A 24,426-nucleotide genomic window follows, 5' to 3' on the forward strand; every position below is an offset into this window, starting at 1 on the left:
GGTCCTTTCTTCAGCACAGCCCCTGCTGAGAGAATTTTTCCTACATTAGGAGACTGTGTTTTTGAACTTGGCTCTGCAGCTCAGGGCTTTCTCTTGAGGCTGAAGAAAATGGCCACAGCTGGAAGGAATTTTCAGTCTTACAGAGTAGGAAGCCACAGTAACCACGACAGTTAAAATTTCATTTTTTTTTCTTTAAAAAGAACTTCATGAAGTCCAGAAAATGTTTCATGTTTGTTTGTTCATATCATCTTATTCATAGAAGAGCCCTCTGTCCTCTCTGTAGAGGAGATGTGTTTACTCTTTGTATGACAAGGCCAGATCCTGGTCCCGAGCATGAGAGGGCAAGATTTCTAACAAGAAAGACAGCTCTTTCTCTTGCACATAATTGCAAAACACTGCAGCAATGGGTTAAGAATATGGTGTGGAAGAGAGGGGTCGGTGGACAAAGCAAGGACAAGTCTAAAGCACATGACTTTCTCTTTGTCCCTGTGGGTGTGTATAAGTCTCTATCAACTCGTATGTGCAAACTGGTTGATTTTTACTAACGTTTAAATATTAGAATTAAATATGCTTATTTATTTGTTCAGCAAATGTGTTTAGTCATATCTACGCACAGTATTGTACCAGGTGCTGAACAATGAGAGTCCATAGGAGACACTATGTCTGTGTTCTGGAAGGTCATGACATAGAAAGGCTCCCAGCAAGGCCAATGTACTTTCAAGCAGCTATGCAACAAGATCCCAGTTAAGTAATTGTCTAGGCAAAGTTACCAATGAATGCTGTAGGCAGATAATAAACTGTATTCAAAATAGCTAGTGAAGACTTCATGAAACTTAGAGGTGAGTAGGAGCTAGAGGAGCAGAAATGGAGCAGGCATAATATAAGAAACGAGGACCCCAAAGTTGGAAGGTGCATGGACTATAATTCCTGAAGTAGGAACACATCTCAATTATGGCCCCACACATTGTGGGTAATGGCCAGGTCCTGAGCATCAGAGGGCAAAATTTATAACATGGGCTCTGGGGTCAAACAGGATCTAGGTTCAAAACTTCATCCCGCCACCTACTGGCTACCAGATTCCTGGTTTACAAAATGGGGTTAATCCTAGCACTTACCTCACAGGGTTATTGACATGGTTATATGAAATAACCTATGTAAATGCAGACCATATAGAAACCACTCACAAAAATACTAGCTTCATTTAAAACAATGCAAAGACCAAAGAAGCCAAAATATTCAGGTGAATGGTGAATAATTTGTTGTTCTCAGTAAAACACTTAAGTTTGGATAAGTCTCCAACAGCCTCATGTGGACGGGGATGATGTGTCTCTCACACACTCCTGGATTTCTATTGCCTTGCTCTGGAGCATGATTGGCATTCCAAAATTGTGTTGAATAAATAAATCAACCCATATGCAGAATATATATTCAATTGATAAACATGCCAGTTTTGTGTCCTCTCTCTCTTCATTACCCATTTCTCAAATCTCTATTCTTCTACCTCTATATTATTAACCTAGTTCTTTAATTAATTCATTATACAACAAAAATATATTTAGTGAATATTAAAGGAACATCTTTTATATGCCAGTCACTGTTATAGGTCTTGGAGGATATATGGTGAACGTAAGAAAAGTCCTAGATCTCATACAGCTTGCATTATAGAGAAGGGAAAATAAACAAGCAGATAATGAAGATAATTTTGGAAAAACACTCTGAAAAAAATTACACATTACCATCTCTCGGGCTGAGTATCAGGTCTAAATAATCTGAGCCTCAGTTTATTGTTTAAAAATTAGGCATGATGATAATGAACCCTTGGATTCAATGATCTCATGAAAAGAGTATAGCCTGGAGTCTGGTGCCCAAGGAAGGCTTAATTCGCGTCCATAATCTTGCCCTGCCTTCTATTCAGTCTCCCTACTTCATATTATCCCATTAAATTCTGTCCACTGACAGAGTGCTCCATCAAAGTTTCAAATTCTAACCTTGTCAATCTCCCCTTGAAACCATTGCATGACTCCTTATGACTTTTATAATAAAATTAGAGCCACTTACTCAGGCCCTGCATGCTTCTCTTATCTTATTTCCCCCAACCCTCCCAAGTCCTGAGCACCAATGTCATTTCTCCACCTCTGTGCCCTTTCTACTTTGATTACCCTCTGCATCGCCTCTTACCATACACAAATGCTAACATCCACCTGCAGACTCATGTTCTCACTCACAGTTTTGTGAAGTATCATCTCCTTCAGGTACCTTCAAGGATCCACCTATCCTGTTCAACACATGTACACACAAACACACACTCTACACACACACATATATATCCTACCCACTGGGCTAGGTGGCCCTTCTGCCCCCAACATACCCCATGTGTATTTCTGTTATTGCACTTACACCCTGTGTTATATTATTTTAAATCGTGTTTCTGTTTTTCCACTAGTCAACTTCTTGATGGCAGATATCATTTTTAAAATACATTGTAAAAGTCCAAATACCATGCCATCTATATGTATATAATGTATGTGTGTATATATATGTATGTATATATATCTGTATAGATGTGTGTATATATTTTTGTATATATGTGTGTGTATATATATATCTGTATATATATATATACACACTTGATGAATAATTATTAGAGTTTTTAAATGAATTTTTTAAAGGGACAAGTAATACCTGCATGGGTTAAAAAAGGGAATTATCTTCTTCAAACAAAATAATCATGGTTCTGTGCTCATCTCTGGCTCTTATTTTTGCAGCTCCTGTCAGTGGACAGTTTGGTGAGTTCTCCTGTCTTTGTCTCTTCAGTGTCTCTGGTTGAGTGTCTCTTCCTAATCAATAGAGAACATTTGTGATGGCTGCCTGAGATCTCTAATATCTCCTGTTTTCTCACTGAGGTCTGCAGGGATTTGAAAGTGATGCCTGGTTTTTTGGCATCTCCCAAGGGCCAGGAGAGCTCCATGGTCACCCTCTGACCCTCCCGGGGGGAAGGGGTGAATGCCCAAGCAGCTCCTGACCTTTGCTAAGCCCTGCATTTACTGTTATTGCCAACAGATCCCATTTAGTCAGGCAGGACATCTTTAACTCCATGGCAAGTGTGCTGGACTCAGGATAGGATCCTCTCCCATCAGCAAGCCAGAAAAATCCCCAAAAACATCCCACTCTGCTGATGCCAGCAGGAATGCTGCATTCTCTGCAGCTTTGGAGTAAAATCCTCCTGGACATCCAACAACTGGGTCCTCACAAAAAAGAAAGGCACAGAAAGGGGAGAGAGGGGAGAAGACAAGTTATCTGCATCCCACATTTAATTAGTTCTGGCTCTTACTGCCGTTCCTTTGGCTCAGAGTGGATGATTGAGAACCCAAGAGTAGCAAGAACCCTCTACAACCCCTCTCCTTGTCCAAATCAGTGGTCCCAGCTGTAACCTTGTCCTAGTCACCTCTGGATGCCAGTGAGTGACTTGCCCCTTCCTTGCTCTGCCACAATTAGCTATGATGGGGTTCTTCTGGGCACTTGAATCACCATCTACAAAATGAAGATGTTAGGTAAGTTGAGCTCTCGAGGCTTTCTCAGGGACAAATCCTAAGATAATATGATTTATTCTCTTAGGGAAAGTGCAAAATTGTGATTTTAACATCACCTTTGGAGTTTCTTATGAGTGTTTGAACATGATGAAATGGCAGCGCAGCATTGATTTTCTCTGGGACCCACTTCCATGTAAGGCTACTTAACTGTGATATTTGATGGTGAATCCTGCTGGTGTCACCCTTCTGAAATCATTTTGCCCATTGCCATCCCCTGGGCAATTTCTCCCTTGGGTGAGATGAGGGCCACTGGCTGACAGGGAGCTTTGAGCTATCAGTGACCCTCCCCGAGGACCTCTTTCAGATCCTCCAAACCCAGGTCCTTCAGGCTATGCAGCAGGAGGCCCTGAGGCTGGGCCTGCAGGTGCCTCCACCTCAGACTCCTTTTCTCTTTCCTCTTCAGTAAGGACATACAAGTCCATTATTTTCCTCCAGCCTCCATGGACCACAGTCTTCCGAGGAGAGAGAGTGAATCTGACTTGCAAGGGATTTGGCTTCTACTCATCACAAAAAACAAAATGGTACTATCGGCACCTTGGGAAAGAAATATCGAGAGAAACCCAAAAAAATACCCTTGAGGTTCAGGAATCTGGAGAGTACAGATGCCAGGCCCAGGGCTCCCCTCTCAGTAGCCCTGTGTCCTTGGACTTTTCTTCAGGTGAGAGAGCATGAAAGATGCACCAACTTTAGAAATCAATTCAGCCCATGTTTCTCTCTAGCTGTTATTACTGTTTCCCTCAGACCCTTCATGAGTGGACAATTTTATTTCACACTATGGTAAGACAGGGAGAGAGTAAAAAGCTCAGAATACAACCAGACAGGGAATGGAATTAGCTGCTTAATTTTAAACATTCAAATGAATAAAATTTTTACTTGAGTAGATTAATGTCTCTGCACCTGGGGTTCTTGAAGTTTGATTTGAGTGAGAAAGCCTGGGCAGCTTATCAATCATAGAGACACTCAGGACCTACCTATGCTTATTCAATCAAAATCTATAGAAGTGAGGTCCATTAATTTGCATTTTTTACAAGGTTCTCGGGTACCAGAAAGCCTGAGGACTAATTTATTTGAATGGTTCCTGAACAGTTTTTTGGTTTTGTTTTGTTTTGTTTTGTTTTTTGAGATGGAATCTCGCTCTGTCACCCAGGCTGGAGTGCAGTGGCGTTATCTCGGCTCACTGCAACTTCCGTCTCCCGGGTTCAAGCAATTCTCCCACCTCAGTATCCCTGGTAAGTAGGACTACAAGAGCCCGCCATCAGGCCTGGCTAATTTTTGTATTCTTAGTAGAGATGGGGTTTCCTCATGCTGCCCAGGCTAACGCTGAACTCTTGGGCTCAAGTGATCTGCTCACCTGGGCCTCTCAAAGTGCTGGGATTACAGGTATGAGCAACAGCACCCGCCTCTGTGTCTAGTTTTAAGCCATATTATTTACTTGGAATAATAAGTGGCAGGAGAATTGTTCATACTTATGGCTACATAATGCAGAGGTAGATAAATATACAGAGAAAGAAAGATAAAGGAAGAGACATTTCCTTTTTTGTCCTAAAGCCACGTGTTTTGAAGTTGAAGTTATATCATTTTTTAAGGTAGTGGGAGCAGTGTACCAGCAAGGAATAAATAAAATGCTTATACTCTTTGATTTAACAATCCCTCTCTTAAGAATTTACCTACTGAAACAATCATAGATGTACACCCCTGAAAATGGCAGACCTTGACATGGTTTAAAAAAAGAACAGTCATTAAAGAAATTACATTACTGCCAGTGAAGGAAAACTTTATGAACATTAAAAATCAGGTTCAATAGTGATACTAATGACATAGGAAAGTGTTCATAGCATAGTAAGTGAAAGTTATCGAATCTACAAATATTATTATTATTCCATAAAATAAATACACATGAGCTCTCAAGTACTTGAAAGTTGAAGAGAAAGCTGGAAAAACATATGCCAAAACGTGGGTGGTGAGATGATAGGTGATTTTACCTACATTTCTGCTTTTCACTTTTCTCGAGGTGTATGTGTTCATTTCTAAATCAGAAAAAAAGAAGTGATAATTATTTTAAGAGTCCTTTTTCCCAACCCATTTTTTTAAAAATAAAATCTTCTTGGAAAAACAATGAAAAGAAAGGGGAAACAATGGGATGCACCAAATAACTACTGTTGTGTTTCTCATAGCTTCGCTGATCCTGCAAGCTCCACTTTCTGTGTTTGAAGGAGACTCTGTGGTTCTGAGGTGCCGGGCAAAGGCGGAAGTAACACTGAAGACTACTATTTACAAGAATGAAAATGTCCTGGCATTTCTTAATAAAACAACTGACTTCCATATTTCTCATGCAAGTCTCAAGGACAATGGTGCATATCGCTGTACTGGATATAAGGAAACTTGTTGCCTTGTTTCTTCTAACACAGTCAAAATCCAAGTCCAAGGTAAGGCATTATTTTGTGAAGTGAGTTGGTCAAAAGGAGACTCCTTGGGGTCACAGAGATAGAACAGGAGGAAAAGGGTGGACTGGAATACCACTAAACTACAGGCCACGTGCCTGCAAGGACCAGAGCAAGTATAGTAGTGCTTTGGGCTGAAGGAAGCTAGGGATCAATGACATCCCTTTCTTTGCCTGCTTTTGGATGTGCTGCTGCTTGAAGTTTGTTTTTCTCCAAAGCACTTCCAGCCTCATTGCTCTAGGACTGTTGTGATTCTTCTCTCTAGAGTCATTTACACGTCCAGTGTTGAGAGTCAGCTCCTTCCAGCCCATCAGCGGGAGCCCAGTGACCCTGACCTGTGAGACCCGGCTCTCTCTAGAGAGGTCAGATGTCCCGCTCCAGTTCTGCTTCTTCAGAAATGACCAGATGCTGGGATCAGGCTGCAGCCTCTCCCCGAAGTTCCAGATTACTGCCATGTGGAGTAAAGATTCAGGATCCTACTGGTGTAAGGCAGCAACAATGTGTTATAACACCACATCTAACAGCTTGAGATCCTGGATACAGGTGCTGAGTAAGTGTTGGTGGAATCTGAGATTTGCTGCAGAGAGGGCTGGAAAAGTGGGACAGAGCTGCATATCAGCTTGGGTCACCAGTCTCTATAGAAAAAACTCATACCTGTGAGAATGGGAGTTGTGCAAGCAAAGAGACCTTTACTCTTATGGGCATCTTAAAAGAGTTTAGACCCAGGAAAATCCAAGAAAAGAAAGGTCTATTTTTTTTTTCTTTCAATGCCATTAAATACAAGTCTTTCTTTTCTCTCACAGGCCTCTCTTCCCTGACATCATTTTTTTTCTTCTAGGCCCATAGGGATAAGCCATGGGCTGTGGCATAGCTCTCTGACTCTGAGGTACAGAGGGATCTGTTGTCCCAATTAACATTACTTATTGACAATAACCAATGTGAAAATTTCTGTAGGATACAAAGACAGGTTGCAACATCATAGTTACTCCAAATATGTAATTCTGGAGGTTTACCATTCCCTAGTTATGAGTATAAATATGCACCCCAGATTACATCACCTCCCTTACTAGTATACAGCACCATCCTTCCCCCAAAGCTATTGTGGTAGTTACAGTGATGAGGGAAAAACAGCTTCTGTAGAGCCCTGTGTCACCCCTCCACTCATGGCAAACTCCAGGCTCACTTCTAAGGAGACAATGTGATCATCACCAGAGTAGGAGTCAGGACACCAACTCTGGCCCTGGCTGGCCCTGAAAACGGCCTACACAGGCAGGTCTCCTCATCTCTCTCTGACTCAGTTTTCTCACCTATAAATAAAGAATGTCAGTCTGGGCCAAGGGAGAGAGTAGGAGCAGGAGAAAAAGCTCTAGAAGACTATGCTAATCTTTAAGGAAAAACTACCAACGGCAAACAAATCCCTGAGGCCAATGCAAGTGAAGGAGAAATGAACAGGAATAGGAAAGAAGACTCATAATAATTGGGCACTCCAGGTGCAACGTTTCATAGTCATAGGGCAGAGGGAAGGAGCAAGAAGCAGGTGCAGGAAAGGGTGTGTGGTTCTGATGGCAGCAAGGTAAGGGTGGAGACTGGAGATTGGGCATTTGCATTGGCCATGCCTTGGAATCTACAGTAAGAGGCAAAAGCAATTCTTGACTAATTTTTTCTCTTGCTCAGTCCCCGCATCTCATCCTGTCCTCACTCTCAGCCCTGAAAAGGCTCTGAATTTTGAGGGAACCAAGGTGAAACTTCACTGTGAAACCCAGGAAGATTCTCTGCGCACTTTGTACAAGTTTTATCATGACGGTGTTCCCCTGAGGCACAAGTCAGTCCGCTGTGAAAAGGGAGCATCCATCAGCTTCTCACTGACTACAGAGCATTCAGGGAACTACTACTGCACAGCTGACAATGGCCATGGTGCCAAGCCCAGTGAGGCTGTAAGCCTGTCAGTCACTGGTAAGCCCTGGGTTCCTGCCAACCACCCACCCCTGGCCAAGAGTCCTGTCTCACCCCGCCCTTCAGAAATCAGCATGTACCTTCCAGTATCCTCGGTTTCTTTCTTGGGAAAACCTAATGTCCTCCTCCACTCTCTGGCTCACTGAACCAGCTGTCTGCCTCTTGAGTCTCGTTGCATTGCAATCTGGGTGTCTTCATACCCCTGCCTGATGGTGCAGTGGCTTTCTCTCCCCTGGTCACCAATTTCTGAGAAGCCAGGTGCTTTTCTTGTGCTTTCCACTTGTCCTCTGGCTCCCCAGATGCCTGATTTTCATTCACTATATTATTCTCAGTAAACACAGACTCAATTTCCAGGAGCACAGAGGTATCTCCTGTTCTGTTAATATCAGACATTAATCAATAAACCAGAGGCAAAGACAGGTAAGACACAAAGACAAGTCTCTGGATCATAGTTAACCCAGCATGTTCTTCTTGCTCAAGCCTTTTTTGGAGTTGATTGGGCAGTAGGTAAGAAAGGCACAGACAATGGTGGGCTTGGGGCAGGCCAGGAGGAAGTTTCACCTCTGCTTGCTTGGCTTGATGCCCTCAGAGCTATTCAGGTACCAATTCAGCTGCCAATGAGTTATGACATCAAAAGGTTTCCATTGAGCTTTGGATCTCAGTTTTGAACCATCCATGCATGACTGAATGCCAGGTCCAGTGTTGAAGGAGATAGTGTGATTTGGGCCTATACTGGTGACAGAGAGTCCAGTCTTGGTTGGGCCTGGAAGCAACATCAGTTTTCTCTCCTGTAAAACAATAATACCAGCTTGGAAGACAAGCAAGAATCCAGTGCCTCCCACAGGGATGTGTGAGATCATAAAGGAGAGGACCAGGGAACCCAGGGGGAGACATCAAATGACACAGAAAGAGAACAGTGTCCCTGACATTCAGAGGCCCAAGGAAAGTGGAGACAGTGACATCATGATCAAACATGCTCAGAGCTGTATCAAATTCTATTCAATGATTCATTCCTTCACCTAATAAATACTGATTGCATATATTCCGTGAACCAGACTGTACTGACATCTAAGGATGCATCTGAGAATATACTAACCTGGCCCTGCCCACACAGTTGGTAGAGGCTAATAGCAAATGCAAACAAGTAATACAGAAAACATCAACCTGAGGATAGAAGTACCTGGTGGCTGCAGGAGCAGATGGAAAGGCAACCAATCTGAGTTGGGAAGTGAGAAAAATTTCTTGGAAGAGCTCATGTGTGAGTTGAGACCTGAGGATGAGTGGGAACATTTCAGGAGAAGAAGATTGTGGTGAGGGAGGGAGGTCATGATCCAGGAACTGGAGGGACAGTCAGCTCTTGGTGACTGTAGCACAGACTGAACAGTGGAGAAAGGTAGGATAAGGTTGCAGAGGAAGGTATGGTTAGACCATACTTAGAAGCAGAGTAAGGGCTTGGGCCATATTCTGCAAGGCAATCTGGGCCCCATGAATGGTTTAAATCTTGGGGAACACCTCCCTAGCAGCACAGTGAGGAACGAGTCATAGAGCAGACAGTTTGGGGAGCAGCCAGGAGTGAAGGGGAGGGCTCAAGAGAGTGTCCAGTTGGACAGCACTCCCAGGCCAGTCCCAGTGGACGAGATGGGACTTGAGAGGAGGCACTGTGAGAGTGTGCCCCACTGTCACCAAGGGCAGACTGTGTTCTAAGCAGAAGAGAGGGAGCCGGTTTGGATAAGGCAAAGCTAAGAGATGACGGAAGATAAAAACTGAGTCACATCCAGTGAATTTTGCCACAAAGTACTCTTTGGCAGACGACAGAGTAGAATCAGAATACCTCAGTTTGACTGCTGCCTCTTCACTTACTAGCTGTGTGACTCACCCACTTGGGTCCTCAGCATCTTCATCTGTGAAATAGGGACAACAATTGTACCCACTTCAATGAATTGCTTTGATGATTAAATAAGTGCCTCTCTATATATCCATACTTACAAATTAAATCCAACAAATACACACACACCAGAACTTAAAGACACCATAGTGTCATTATAACAAACATCTATTTTATTATTTTTATCATTATCACAATAATTATATTCAGAAACATGAAAATCCACTTTAGTAGATTGTTGGGGATAAAATCCGAGTTGTAATAGACAAAGCATGCATATGAGATATGAGATAAAGAAGTAGAGATGTTAAAGGTAGGTCACTTCTTCCAGAAGACTGACTACAGAAAGGTGGAGAAACCGACTGTGAGGAACTTCAAATGCAAATGGGGTTGTTTTTCTATTGTCTGATGGTTTTTTTTTAACATGGAGTGGGTTAAACACATGCAAATGGTGTTTGCAAGAAGCCAGTAGAGGTAAGAATGCTTTATCTAGGACAGAGGCAGGTGTGCACAGGATGAAGAGTCAGAAGAAAATCCCCCTAGGCAAGCCAAAGAGGGCTCTTCTATGGTCTCAGGGCACAGGATGGAGTGAGGAGCTGCTGTGGGTAAGGGTGTGATTCCGCTCCTGGAAAGACAAGGAAATTCTTCTTTGAGAGTAACATCTCTCCACAAGAGAGGCAGATCATACAACAAGGGGAACTGGGAGAGGAGAAAAGACAAGAGGTCTGGTGGAAAAGGAAGAGACAGGGAATGACTAGCAAGAGGAGAGGGGAGCCGGTGAGAGCAGCCTGGGAAGTGGCTGGGTCACCCTGTGGGTGGGTGGAGCCTGGAGACTGTGGACTGGAGACTGAACATCTGCACTGGGGAAATGTTGAATCTGTGAACCAAAACCTATCTGAGACAGGTCTCAATCAATTTGGATAGTATATTTTGCCATGGTTAAGGATATGTGCCCCGGATTCAGCTCCCTGCCTTCTCCAAAGATGATTTTGAGGGTTTCAATATTTAAAGGTGAAAGGGCAGATACTGGAGAAAAAGGAAGACATTTTTTAAAAAGTATGTGTAGATAACAGACAAACAGTTGCATTCTTTTGAGTCTTTGATCAGCCTTTAGCAGAATACAAATTTACATGTGAGAGAGGGGCAGAGAAATAGTCAATGCTGTCTTCCTCTAGCCCAGTGAGTCTGCATTTTTAAATCAGGGAAACAATCAGATATGCATTTGTCTCCTATAAGCAGGGATGACTGAAAGTTCTGTCTTTTGTCCCGCACCTGTGAAAATCAGCTATCAATTTACATTGTTAGGGTAAAACAGAACCATTTAAAACAGAACCATTTTAGGGTAAAGATCTTGAGGCCCACAAAGAAATATTTCAGTGGACAAATTTTGAGGGAGGTATGTAGCTTTTTAAAAAGTCTTTGAAGTTATCTTATTAAGAAATAAAATAAAAGGCAGGTTTGCCTGAAACAGTTCTCAGCTTGACTTTTCCCTTTGGCTTAGTGATTTGGGGTTCCCAAGATTTATTTTCCTTTTACAAAATCTACAGCAAGCGGCAGAAACAAATCTTGACTAATTTTTTCTCTCTCTCAGTCCCTGTGTCTCGCCCTGTCCTTACCCTCAGCTCTGCAGAGGACCTGATTTCTGAGGGAGCCAAGTTGACACTTCACTGTGAAGCCCAGAGAGGTTCACTCCCCATCGTGTACCAGTTTCATCATGAGGATGCCTCCCTGGGGAATAGGTCGGCCCACTCTGCAGGAGGAGTGGCCATCAGCTTCTCTCTGACTGCAGACCATTCGGGGAACTACTACTGCACAGCTAACAATGGCTTTGGCCCCCAGCGCAGTGAGGCAGTGAGCCTCTCCATCACTGGTAAGCCCTGGGTTCCTGCCAATCACCCACCCCTGGCCGAGAGTCCTCTCTCACCCAGTCCTTCAGAAGTCCGCATGTACCTTCCGGTTTCCTCTGCTTCTTCTTTGGGACAACCTAATGTCCTCCTCCACTCTCTGGCTCACTGAACCTGCTGTCCACCACTTTCAGCCTTGTCTCACTGCAGCCTGGGTGCCTTCCTACCCCTGCCTCATGATGCAGCAGTTTTTTTTTCCCTGCTCCTCAAATTCTGAGCAGTCAATTGCTTTTCTCGTGCTCTCCACTTGTCCTGTAGATCTGCCAGATGCCTGATTTTCATTCACAAAATTATTCTTAGTAGATATAGACTCAGACTCAGTTCCCAGGAGCACAGAAATGTCCCCTGTCTGATTAATATCAGACATCAATGAATAACCAGATGCAATATCATGTGAGACACAAAGACAAGTCACTGGATCATAGTTAACCCAACATGTCTCCCTTGCTCAAGCCTTTTTTACAGTTGATTGGGCAGTAGGTAAGAAAGGCACAGACCGCGGCAGGCTGGGAGCAGGCCAGGAGACAGCTTCACCTCCAGTTGCTTGGCTTAATGCCCTCACGGCTATTCAGGTAGCTGTCAAACAGTTATGACATCAAAAAGGTTTCCTTTGAGCTTTGGATCTCAATTTTGAACCATCCATGTGTGGCTAAATGGCCAGGTCCAATGTTGAAGGAGACAGTGTAATTTGGGCCTACATTGGAGACAGAGAGTCCAGTGTTGGTTGGGCCTGGAAGTGGCCTCAGTTTCCTCTCTTGTAAACCAATAATACCAGCTCAGAAGACAAGCAAGAATCCAGTCCCTCCCACAGGGATGTGTGAGATTATAAAGGAGAGGACCAGGGAACCCAGGAGGAGACATCAAATGACATAGAAAAAAAGCAATGTGCCTAACATTCAGAGTCCCAAGGAAAGTGGAGACAGTGACATCATGATCAAACACACTCAGAGATGTTTAAAGTCCTATTCAAAGACTCACTTCTTCACCTAATAAATACTGATTGCATCTATTCCATGGACCAGACTGTACTGACATCTAACGATGCATCTAAGACTACACTAACCTGGTCCTGCCCACACAGTTCATAGGGGCTAATGGCAAAGGCAGACAAGTAATAGAGAAAACATCAACCTAAAGTTAGAAGCACCTGGTGGCTACAGGAGCAGATGGAAATGCATGCCAATCCGAGTTGGGAAGTGAGAAAACAATTCTTGGAATTTGAGATAAGACCTGAAGGAGAAGGGTATTGTGGTGAGGGAGGGAGGACACTTTCCAGGAACTGGAGAGGGGTCAGTTCTTGATGACTGAAGCATAGACAGAACAATGGAGAAAGGAAGGACAAGGTTGGGGAAGACGACATCATTAGAACCTACTTAGAAGCAGAGTAAGGGCTTGGGTCATATTCTGCAGGGCAATCTGGGCTCTATGAAGGTTTTAAATGTTGGGAAAACCACTCCAGCAGTACAGTGAGGAACAGGTCATAGAGCAACCTGTTTGAGGAGCAGCCAGGAGTGAAGGAGAGGGCCCAACAAGGGAGTGCCCAGTTGGACAGAACCCCCAGTCTAGTCCCAGTAGAGGAGATGGGACATGAGAAGGAAGGCCTCTGGCCGAGGGAAAAGGCACTCACTATGAGAGTGTGCCCCACTGTCACTAAGGGTAGAACATGTTCTAAGCACATGATAATGAGCCAGTTTGGATAAAGCAAAGCTAAGAGATGATGAAAGATAAAAACTGAGTCACAGCTGGGAGCAGTGGCTCGTGCCTATAATTCCAGCACTTTGGGAGGCTGAAGATGGGTGGATCACCTGAGGTCAGGAGTTTGAGACCAGCCTGGCCAACATGGTGAAATCCTGTGTCTACTAAAAATACAAAAATTAGCCAGATGTGGTGGTGGTTGCCTGTAATGCCAGCTACTTGGGAGGCTGAGGCAGGAGAATCGCTTGAATTCAGGAGGCAAAGTTTGCAGTGAGCTGAGATCATGCCACTGAACTCCAGCCTGGGCGACAGAGTGAGACTCCATCTCAAAACAAAACAAAACAACACAACAAAACAAAACAAAAAAGCTGAGTCACATCCGATTAATTTAGCCACAAAGTACTCTTTGGCAGGAGAACACAGACTAGAACCAGAATATCTGGGTTTGACTGCTGCCTCTTCACTTACTAGCTGTGTGACTCAACCACTCGTGCCTCAGTATTTTCATCTGTGAAATAGGGACAACAATAGTACCTACCTCACTGAATTGTTTTGATGATTAACTTAGTGTCTGTATACGTATAGATATTCACAAATTACATCTGACAAATATACACACACCAGAACTTAAAGGCACTATAGTGTCATTATAATAAGTATCTTTTTTATTTTTATCATTATCATCATTACTACATTCATAAACATGAAAAATCAACTCTAGTAGATTATTGTGGGTAAAAACTGAGTTGTAATGGACAAAATGTGCATATGAGATATGAGATAAAGAAGTAGAGATGATAAACGTAGGTCACTTCTTCCAGAAGACTGTCCACAGAAAAGTGGAGAAACCGACTGTGAGGAACTTCAAATGTAAATAAGGTTGTTTTTGTATTGTCTGTTAGTTTTTCGTATATGGAGATAGTTAAACACATCAAAATGTAGTTTGGAAGAAGCCAATAGAGGTAAGGACTTCATGTCTAGGACAGAGGCAGGTGTGCACAGGTCAAGAGATGTAGGAAGTTCCCCCTTGGAAAGGCCAGGCGTGGCTCTTCCATGGTTGCAGGGAAGCCTGCATGGTTGCAGGAAGAAGTGAGGAGCTGGTGCAAGTGAGTCTGGTGGTGGCAAGACAAGGAATTTCTTCCTTGAAAGCATCATCTCCTCTGCAAAAGGGAGGCAGATCACACTACAAGCGGGGCCATGAGAGAAGAAGAGACTATTGGTCTGCTGGAAAAATGAACAGATAGGGAAAGACCAGCATGGCACATAGGGGAGCTGGTCAGAGAAGCCTGAGAAGTTGCTTGGCTGCCCTCCCGGGAGGCGAAGCCTAGAGACGCTGGACTGGAGACTGAGCATCTGCACTGGTCAAGTGTTGAAATCTACAGTAAGAGGCAAAAGAAACTCTTGACTCATTTTTTCTCTTCCTCAGTCCCCGTGTCTCGTCCTGTCCTCACCCTCAGCTCTGCTGAGGCCCTGACTTTTGAAGGAGCCACGGTGACACTTTACTGTGAGGTCCAGAGAGGTTCCCCACGAATCCTATACCAGTTTTATCATGAGGACGTGCCCCTGGGGAGCAACTCAACACCCTCTGTGGGAAAAGTGTCCTTCAGCTTCTCTCTGACTGCAGCACATTCAGGGAATTACTACTGCACAGCTGACAACGGCTTTGGTCCCCAGCGCAGTGAGGCGGTGAGCCTCTTTGTCACTGGTAAGTGCTGGGTTCCTGCCAATCACCCACCCCTGGCTGAGTTCTCTCTCACCCATTCCTTTAAAAATCTGTTTGCACTGTCCAGTTTCCTCCCCCAATCAACTTAATCCCCTTCTTGGCTTCCTCCTCAACTAACTAGCTGGGGTTCTCAGTCCTCATAAGTCCTGGCTCAGCCAGACCCCTAAAATAGCTCAGTAGATTCCCCAGCTTTTACCAAATGAATTTATTTATTGTATTTTCTCCTCATTACTTGTATGTTCTAACAGTATGCTGATTTTTCTTGAGGCACAGAGCGTGTCCTACTTCTCCACTGACATTTACATATTAACTTAGCTACAAGCACAGTCTTGTAGGTAACTGTTGGTCAAGACCTTAAATTCTCCAAAGGATTTCCAATCTTATGGTAGATTTGGAGAAGTCTGCTTGTGAACAAAGGGGGAAATGGCTCCCTAGGAACCAGCTCCTCAAACTTCTGGAGTTTTTATGATCCGTTGTTTTCTAACCCGCTAAAATCAGTATCCTTTTATTGCATTATTTTAAAAAACTGTTGTTGAAGTATGACATACATTCAAGAAACGTGTGCAAATTATATGTGTATGATTTGGTGTCTTTTTAGGAGCTAAGCTGCTTCTATTTTTACTTGAATCTTTGTTTAGTAGAAACTGGGGGAAAGTTTATTTTCTTTTCAGAGAATCAAAATGGTATGATAGAAAAATCTTGAGCCTGATGTGTCAGACATGCCCCTAGTATAACTTGCTGAGTAAAGAGGTTATTTTTAAAATATAAATGTTCTGAGACTACTCCAAAGTCAGAGCCAAATCTATCTAGGAAGCTTCTAGGCTTCACGCATTCTGTATCCCATTACCATGTTTTTATCCATGTTTTACTTTCTTCTCATATTTAGCAGCATCTTAAGCCTCTTTATTTTCTGTTTCTTCACTGTCACCCTTAATGCCAGTGGAATGTAAGCTTCATGAGAACAGAACTGCATCCACCTTGGTCTCCACAACATCCCTGTGCCTACTCAGTGTTTGGAACACAGTAGGTCCTCAGTCAACATTTGTAATTTAGTGGACAGATGATATGACAGGATGGTAAGAGGGGATTTTTAAAAATCATCTAGCAAAGCCCAAGAGGAAAAAAATCAAAGCTATTTTAGAAATGAAATACAAATTTGAAGCAGTAAGACTAGAATGGATACCTTTGAAAACCTCTAATTGAATGAAGAATCAATCTGAGAAAACAATACAGAATGCAAAGTAGAAAGATACAGAAATAAAGACAAAAATTATAATATGGAAATCAGACAATGGAGCCCCCCAGTTATCCAGTTATGTCGATAATTAAAATGGAGACCTTCAGAAAATTAAACTGAAGGGTAAAATGAAACTCAAAGACGTAGTAGAAATGGTTGAGAAGTAAAGAAAACTTGAATATGTAGATCAGAACATACATGCTGATAAAGTTATTGACCTTTGAGGTTAAAAATATATTTATGTGTTTATGATTATGGGGAAAAAAGCAGTCATCTCAGAAAGAAAAATATCAAGTTAGTCTTAGATTTTGCAGAGCACTCAATACCAAAGAGAGAGGAGTGATGTCCAGACTTGGACCTCCGAGGGAGGAATAATAACTGAAAATTTTATATCAAATCAAAAAGGCATTGTCAAAAATACAAGGATTCGGGAAACTGAGAATGCACTAAGCCTTCTGAAAAATCACCTAATGACAAAATTCAGCCCAACAAGATGTAAATGAAGATAAAGGACTCATAATGAGGAAACTGCACTATGACTTGTTCTCAACCCCAGTTGCACATTACACTCGTCAAAGACCTTTGTAAAAGACACATTACTAAGCCTCTCTCCAGACTAATTCAATTCAGGATCTCACAGATGGGGCCACAGAATCAATATTTTTTGACAAAACCACAGGTGAGAATATTGTGTGGACAAGATTGGAAACCACTGATTTAGATATAGAAACAAAGGCTAATCAACTGTGAGAATTATGGTCACAGAATAGAAAGTAACTATTATAAACACTGAAAATGTAAAAAAAAAAATGTGACAAAGAAAAATCAGTTAGAGGAAGGAGAGGAAGTAAAGGAACAATCATTTTCTCATGATTATTATTATTTCAGAGTAAACCGAATTATTTCATAATTCAAATAGAACAGGCAGTTTTTAAAAATTAGTGACATTTCAAAATGTTCATTTTGTAAATCATTTCTGAATACTTTGTCAATAGTAACTCATCATTAATGGCTTATATTTCACTAAAATTCCATGGAAAACCAACTAGTAGCCTGTAGGGTCACATAGGATAGGACAAGTGAATTCTTTGGGTGAAGCAACCATAGATGTTAGGGCTGACCAAAAAATAAATAATAAAAATAAGCCTGTGCATTGATATGATCACAAATGATCAGGGAAAGAAGAAACAGAAACTCTCATACAAGAGAGTACAAGTTATTACAAGTGTAAATTGGTTCAACCTTTTCTTCTTAATTGACACATTGTAATTGTGTGTATTTATGGAAGTACAATTTGATGTTTTGATACACATACATGGTATTTAATGATCAAATTAGGATGTTTAATGTACCCATCATCTCATGCATTTATCATTTCTTTGGGATAAAAACATTCAAAAGCCTCTCTTCCAGCTTTTTTGTAATATATTGTAACTGACTGTTAACCAGCATCACCCTACTGTCCAATAGAACAGAATTTATTCCTCCTGTCTAATTATAACTTTGTACCCGTTGAACAACTTCTCCCTATCCTCCTCTTCCCTCTCCCCTCCCCAGTCTCTGATAACCACAGTTCCACTCTCTGCTTCCATAGTATCAACTTTGGTTTTTTTAGATTCAAAATATGAGTGAAATAATGCAGTATCAGTCTTTTCGTGCCTGCCTAATTTCATTAAATATGACATCCTCCAGGTCTTTTCATATTGCTGCAAATCACAGGATTTCATTATTTTTTATGGCTGAATACTATTCCACTGTGTATATATACCACATTTTATTTATCTATTCATCTGTTGGTGGACACTTAGATTGCTTGTATATCTTGGCTATTGTGAATAGTGCTGCAACAAACTTGAGAGTGCAGATACCTCTTCAACATAGTGACTTTATTTCCCTTGAATATCCACCCAGCAGTGAAATTGCTGGATAATATGGTAGTTCTATTTTTATTATATTAGGAAACTTCCATATTGTTTCGTGTAGTGGCTGTACTAACTTACAATGCCACCAGCAATATAAAGGTTCTGTCCTCTCCACAACCTAACCAACACTTGTTTTCTTTTGACTTTTTGATAACAGTCATTCTAACTGGAGTGAGGTGATACCTCATTGGGGTTTTAATTGTATTTCCCAATAATCAGTGAGATTGACCATTTTTTTCATGTACCTGTTGTCCATTTTTATGTCTTCTTTAGAGAAATGTCTGTTAAAGTCTTTTGCCCATTTTTTAATCAGCTTGTTTGGTTTTTCCTGTTGAGTTGTTTAAGTTCTTTATATATTCTGGATATTAACACGTCAGACATATACTTTGCAAATATTTTCTTCTCTCCTATGAGTTGTCTTTTTACTCTGTTAATTGTTTCCTTTGATGTGCAAATTCTTTTCAGCTTGATATAATACCACTTGTCTAATATTTGATTTTGTTGTCTGTACTTTTGTATTTTAAAAGGTCCAGTCTTTTAGAAGAACAATTAGACATTATGTGTTATTAAAATGTTCGTATGGCCAGGCGTGGTGGCTCAAGCCTGTAATCCTAGCACTTTGGGAGGCCGAGACGGGCGGATCACGAGGTCAGGAGATCGAGACCATCTTGGCTAACATGCTGAAACCCCGTCTCTACTAAAAAATACAAAATAACTAGCTGGGCGAGGTGGTGGGTGCCTGTAGTCCTGACTACTGGGGAGGCTGAGGCAGGAGAATGGCGTAAACCCGGGAGACGGAGCTTGCAGTGAGCTGAGATCCAGCCACTGCACTCCAGCCTGGGCGACCGAGCGAGACTCCGTCTCAAAAAAAAAAAAAAAAAATACAAAAATATATCTACAGAATTACTTAATGCTGCATTACTTGACATTCAAGAAACAACAACATCCCAAACATCCATTAATGGGAAAATGCTTAAATGTATTATAGCATATCTATACATTGAAATACTTTGTCATTGTTAAGAATAATCAGGTAGGCCGGGCGCGGTGGCTCACGCTTGTAATCCCAGCACTTTGGGAGGCCGAGGTGGGCAGATCACCTGAGGTTGGGAGTTCAAGACCAGCCTGACCAATATGGAGAAATCCCATCTCTACTAAAAATACAAAATTAGCCGGGTATGGTCATACATGCCTGTAATCCCAGCTACTCGGGAGGCTGAGGCAGGAGAATCGCTTCAACCCAGGCGGCAGAGGTTGTGCTGAGCCAAGATGGTGCCATTGCATTCCAGCCTGGGCAACAAGAGTGAAACTCTGACTCAAAAAAAAAAAAAAAAAAAAGAATAACCAGGTAATATATTTCCAAAACTATCAAGTTGTAAATTTAAAAGTTGTACTTTCTTGTGTCTAAGTTATGCTTTAATAAAGATGAGATTTAAAAGTTAGTGATGTAGATTTTTAAGTAATACCACAGAAAGATGTCCATAATGTATTGCTAAGGGGAAAAAGCAGGTTGTAGGCTAGTATATTATTGTGATCCCATGCATGTGTGTGCTTCTAATGTATTTATTTGTCTATGAGTGTACTTATACATAGAAAACATTCTACAAAGTATCACCAAACACTCCACAGAAGTAATTTCTGAAAAAAATAAAGAAAATGGTAAAACTTTTTATTTTTACTTAGATAATTCTGTAAAGTTTGATTTTATTAAATGAAGAGCTGGGTTTTTCTTTCTTTTTTTTTTTTTTTTTTTTCCAGTAGTTTTGGGGATCAGGTGGTGTTTGGTTACATGAGTAAGTTCTTTAGTAGTAATTTCTGAGATTTTCGTGCACTCATTACCAGAGCAGTGTACACTGAACCCAGTGTGTAGTACTTTATCCCTTACCCCACTCTCACTATTCCACTGAATCCCCAGAATCTATTATATTATTCTTATGCCTTTGTCCTCATAGCTTAGCCCCCACTGAGAAATGAGAACATACAAAGTTTGGTTTTCCATTCCTGAGTTACTTAGAATAATGGTCTCCAACTCCATCCAGGTTGCTGTGAATGCCATTATTTTGTTCCTTTTTATGGCTGAGTAGTATTCCATAGTACACACACACAAACATAGACACACACGTGCATATATATATCACATTTTCTTTATCCACTCCTTAATTGATAGGCATTTGGGCTGGTTCCATAGTTTGCAATCATGAGTTGTGCTGCTATAAACACGTTTGTAAAAGTGTCTTTTTCATATAAGGACTTCTTTTCCTCTGAGTAGATATCCAGCAGTGAGACTGCTGAATGAAATGGTAGTTCTACTTTTAGTTCTTTAAGGAATCTCCATACTGTTTTCCATAGTGGTTGTAATAGTTTACATTCGCACCAGCAGTGTAAAAGTGTTCCTTTTACAACACATTCATGCCAACATCTATTATTTTTTGTTTTTTTAATTATGACCATCCTTGCAGGAGTAAGGTGGTATCGCATTGTGGTTGTGATTTGAATTTCCTTGATAGTGATGTTAAGCATGTTTACCTGTTTGTTGGAAATTTGTGTATCTTCTTTTGAAATAGTCTATTCATGTCCTTTGCCCAGTTTTTGATGTGATTGCTTGTTTTTTCCTGATTATTTGTTTGAGTTCTTTGTTGATTCTGGATACTGGCCCCGTATCAGATGCATAGTCTGTGGATATTTTCTCCCACTCTGTGGGTTGTCTGTTTACTCTGCTGATTGTTTCTTTTGCTGTGCAGAAGCTTTTTAGTTTAATTCAGACCCATCTATTTATTATTGTTTTTGTTGCATTTGCTTTGGGTTCTTGGTCATAAACTCTTTGCCTAAGCCAATGTCTAGAAGAGTTTTTTTTAATGTATGTTCCAGAGTTTATATGGTTTTGGGTCTTAGATTTATGTCTTTGATCCATCTTGAGTTGATTTTTGTATAAGGTGAGAGAGGAGGATCCAGTTTCATTCTTCTACATGTGGCTTGCCAATGATCCCAGCACCATTTGTTGCATAGGGTGTCCTTTCCTCACTTTACGTTTTTGTTCCTTTATCAAAGATCAGTTGGCTGTAAGTATTTGGCTTTATTTCTGTGTTCTCTCCTTCCATTGGTCTACCTGTCTGTTTTTATACCAGTACCATGCTGTTCTGGTAACTATAGGCTTGTAGTATAGTTCAAAGTCGGGTAATATGATGCCTCCACATTTGCTCTTTTTGCTTAGTCTTGCTTTGGCTATGTAGGCTCTTTTTTTGTTCCATATGAATATGAGGGGTGTTTTTTCTAGTTCTGTGAAGAATTATGGTGGTGTTTTGATGGGAATTGCATTGAATTTATAGATTGCTTTTGGTAGATGGCCATTTTCACAATATTGATTCTACTCATCCATGAGAATGGGATGTGTTTCCATTTGATTGTGTCATCTATGATTTCTTTCAGCAGTGTTTTGTAGTTTTTCTTATAGATATCTTTCACTTACTTGTGAAGGTGTATTTCTAAGTATTTTTTTTTGTAGGTGTCATAAAAAAGTTTGAATTTTTTATTTGATTCTCAGCTTGGTCACTGTTGGTATATAGCAGTGCTACTGATTTATGTACATTGATTTTGTATCCTGAAACTTTACTGAGTTCATTTATCAAATCTAGGAGCTTTTTGGATGAGTCTTTAGGGTTGCCTAGGTATACAATCATATAATCAGTGAACAGCAACAGTTTGACTTATTTCTCTTTACCAATTTGGATGTTCTTTATTTCTTTCTCTTGTCTGATTGTTCTGGCTAGGACGAAGAGCTGTTTTTAATTTTAAAAATACATGTGTCCCTAACTCATTTTCTCTCTCAGTTCCAGTGTCTCGCCCCATCCTCACCCTCAGGGTTCCCAGGGCCCAGGCTGTGGTGGGGGACCTTCTGGAGCTTCGCTGTGAGGCCCTGAGAGGCTCTCCCCCGATCATGTACTGGTTTTATCATGAGGATGTCACCCTGGGGAGCAGCTCAGTCCCCTCTGGAGGAGAAGCCTCTTTCAACCTCTCTCTGACTGCAGAACATTCTGGAAACTACTCATGTGAGGCCAACAATGGCCTGGTGGCCCAGCACAGTGATACAATATCACTCAGTGTTATAGGTAAGTTGACCTAACCAGCAGCACAGAAAGAAACAGACCATCTCCCCCAACTTTACCAGTAGCGAAAATCAGAGGTATGGTTTCTAGAGCCATTTGCTGTGTGACATCCTGTCAGGCTTGGTGCCTATACAGCCTCTATCTCTGAGTTTTCTTTCCTACACGTTCAGGAACTTGCACCTTCCCTTCCCTTGCTGTAATTTTCCTGCTAGCAGCAGTCCAGCCACCATTACCAAAATTACCCTAACATAGGACTAAAGGTTTTCAAAATACAAACTATATTCTGGCCAACAGTGATACTAAGAAAGAAAGTTATAAAGTTCTCTGTGCTTCACCTTGGAAGAGATTTAATTGTGGTTTTCTCTGTCTGCCAATCAATAAAAAGGCCAACACAATTCTCTTATTGACTCACACATTTCTCTCTAGCCTCTCCTGCCCCTGTCCCAGAATGGCTTGGGTTCCCACCCAAGACCATTGTTAGAAGACATCATTCTTCTGCCTCCTTATCTGTTCCTGTTCCATTCAGCAACATCATGATCTTCCATGCATCCTTGTCACAGGCTGACTCCTAGTATGTCCACTCTCGGTGAAGGCTTTGGCACCTTCAGTCTTCCTCCATACCCCACAATCTGCCATCATTTCCTGACTCTCATGGCCACATGTATGACCCCCTTAACACCATGGCCTGTCCTCTCCACACCAGTCAGCCACTCCCACATACATACACTACTTCATCTCCAAAAGGACAATTTTAAGCCCTTATCATCTGACAACAACCCCCTATCCTTCTACTTGAGTCAGCTCCTCCTATCTCTATTGTTCTCAGACCTCAACAGAACCCCCAGGTCATTAATACCTCTACTCCTTCCCTACTCCACTAGACAATAACCCCCTCCACTCCCACCACCAAACTGAGTGTCTAGCTCTGTATCCAACCAGTAACTCATCTCTCCTTTTCCTAAAATATAGAGGAGAGGACTCTCCTCCCTACAGGTGAACATCTCCATCTGTTCTGCAGATTTCATCATTTTGTGCATTCTCAGAAGCTGTACAACTGATTATTCCTTTCTCTTCTGTGGCCCCTAACATCTCCTTCTCTGTAGGATCCTTCGCACTGGCATTTAACATGCTATGTCTCTCCCATATCCAAGGAAAACCCTCTCTTGGTCCCACTTATGCCTCCCTACACTACCCCTTCATGATTAAACTTCCAAAAATAGTCAGCTACCCAGGTTGTCCCCATGTCCTCATTATCCACTAGGCTCTAATCTACTACATTTTTCCAACCTCTCCACCAAAATGCTTCTCACAAAGGTCACCGATGACCTCCAAGGCTTTGAATCCAATGGCCATTTTTCAATCCTCATCTTCCTTGACATCTCAGATATATTCCATGTTGTTTACCATTTCTTCCTCTTGAAACCCTCCCTTCAGTGAATCCATCTTCTTCTGGCTCTCTTTTCTCCCTGGCCACTTCTTCTCAGTCTTCTTTACTGGCTCCTCCTTTTATAGAAAACCTTTAAGCATTGGCATGTTCCAGAACTTTGACTTATGCCCTCTTCTCTTATCTAAATCCTTTCTCTGGATGATACTGGGGATGTCATTTATAAATGGCCTTGTCATCTACAAAGATTCCTAAACTTCTATCTCTAAAAGGGACCTCCCACTTGAGCATCTGCACATGACATATCTCCACTCAAATATCTCAAAAGCACATCAATCTGAGCATCTCTAAAACTGAACTGCTGACATTCCCCTCCTCTTTCAAGGGTTCCTACCTCTGTGAAACACATCTCTCCTCAACAGATACACAAAACAGGAATGGAGGAGTCTTCCTCAACATTTCTCTTCCTCACCCCTCACAGCCAGTTAATCATTAAGTCCTGTTGATTTGACTTCCTAAATATTTCTTGAGTCTCTATCTCTACCACCTCTATCTAGACAAGTCCATCATCATTTTTACTACTGCAATG

At 41.7% G+C, this 24,426-nt stretch overlaps 1 protein-coding gene across 9 annotated transcripts in view; it reads left to right on the top strand.

Annotated features, from left to right (window-relative positions):
• FCRL5 (Fc receptor like 5) overlaps nucleotides 1–24,426 on the top strand; it is a 36,267-nt gene that overhangs the window by 279 nt on the left and 11,562 nt on the right. For 2 of the 9 annotated variants that reach the window (XM_077987096.1, XM_077987110.1), the window contains exons 2-10: nucleotides 2,766–2,786; nucleotides 3,616–3,723; nucleotides 3,994–4,248; nucleotides 5,765–6,016; nucleotides 6,297–6,581; nucleotides 7,706–7,984; nucleotides 11,461–11,739; nucleotides 14,895–15,173; nucleotides 22,178–22,456. In XM_077987096.1, the coding sequence (XP_077843222.1) occupies nucleotides 2,766–2,786; nucleotides 3,616–3,723; nucleotides 3,994–4,248; nucleotides 5,765–6,016; nucleotides 6,297–6,581; nucleotides 7,706–7,984; nucleotides 11,461–11,739; nucleotides 14,895–15,173; nucleotides 22,178–22,456 (2,037 nt within the window). Of the gene's footprint in view, nucleotides 1–2,765; nucleotides 2,787–3,615; nucleotides 3,724–3,993; nucleotides 4,249–4,456; nucleotides 4,820–5,764; nucleotides 6,017–6,296; nucleotides 6,582–7,705; nucleotides 7,985–11,460; nucleotides 11,740–14,894; nucleotides 15,174–22,177; nucleotides 22,457–24,426 lie in introns of those variants that run through there. The other 7 variants (XM_015112549.3, XM_077987118.1, XM_077987129.1 and 4 more) reach the window with 6 other exon arrangements.

The sequence above is a fragment of the Macaca mulatta genome, chromosome 1, assembly GCF_049350105.2.
Source record: "Macaca mulatta isolate MMU2019108-1 chromosome 1, T2T-MMU8v2.0, whole genome shotgun sequence".
In the NCBI taxonomy this organism is placed as follows: Eukaryota; Metazoa; Chordata; class Mammalia; order Primates; family Cercopithecidae; genus Macaca; species Macaca mulatta.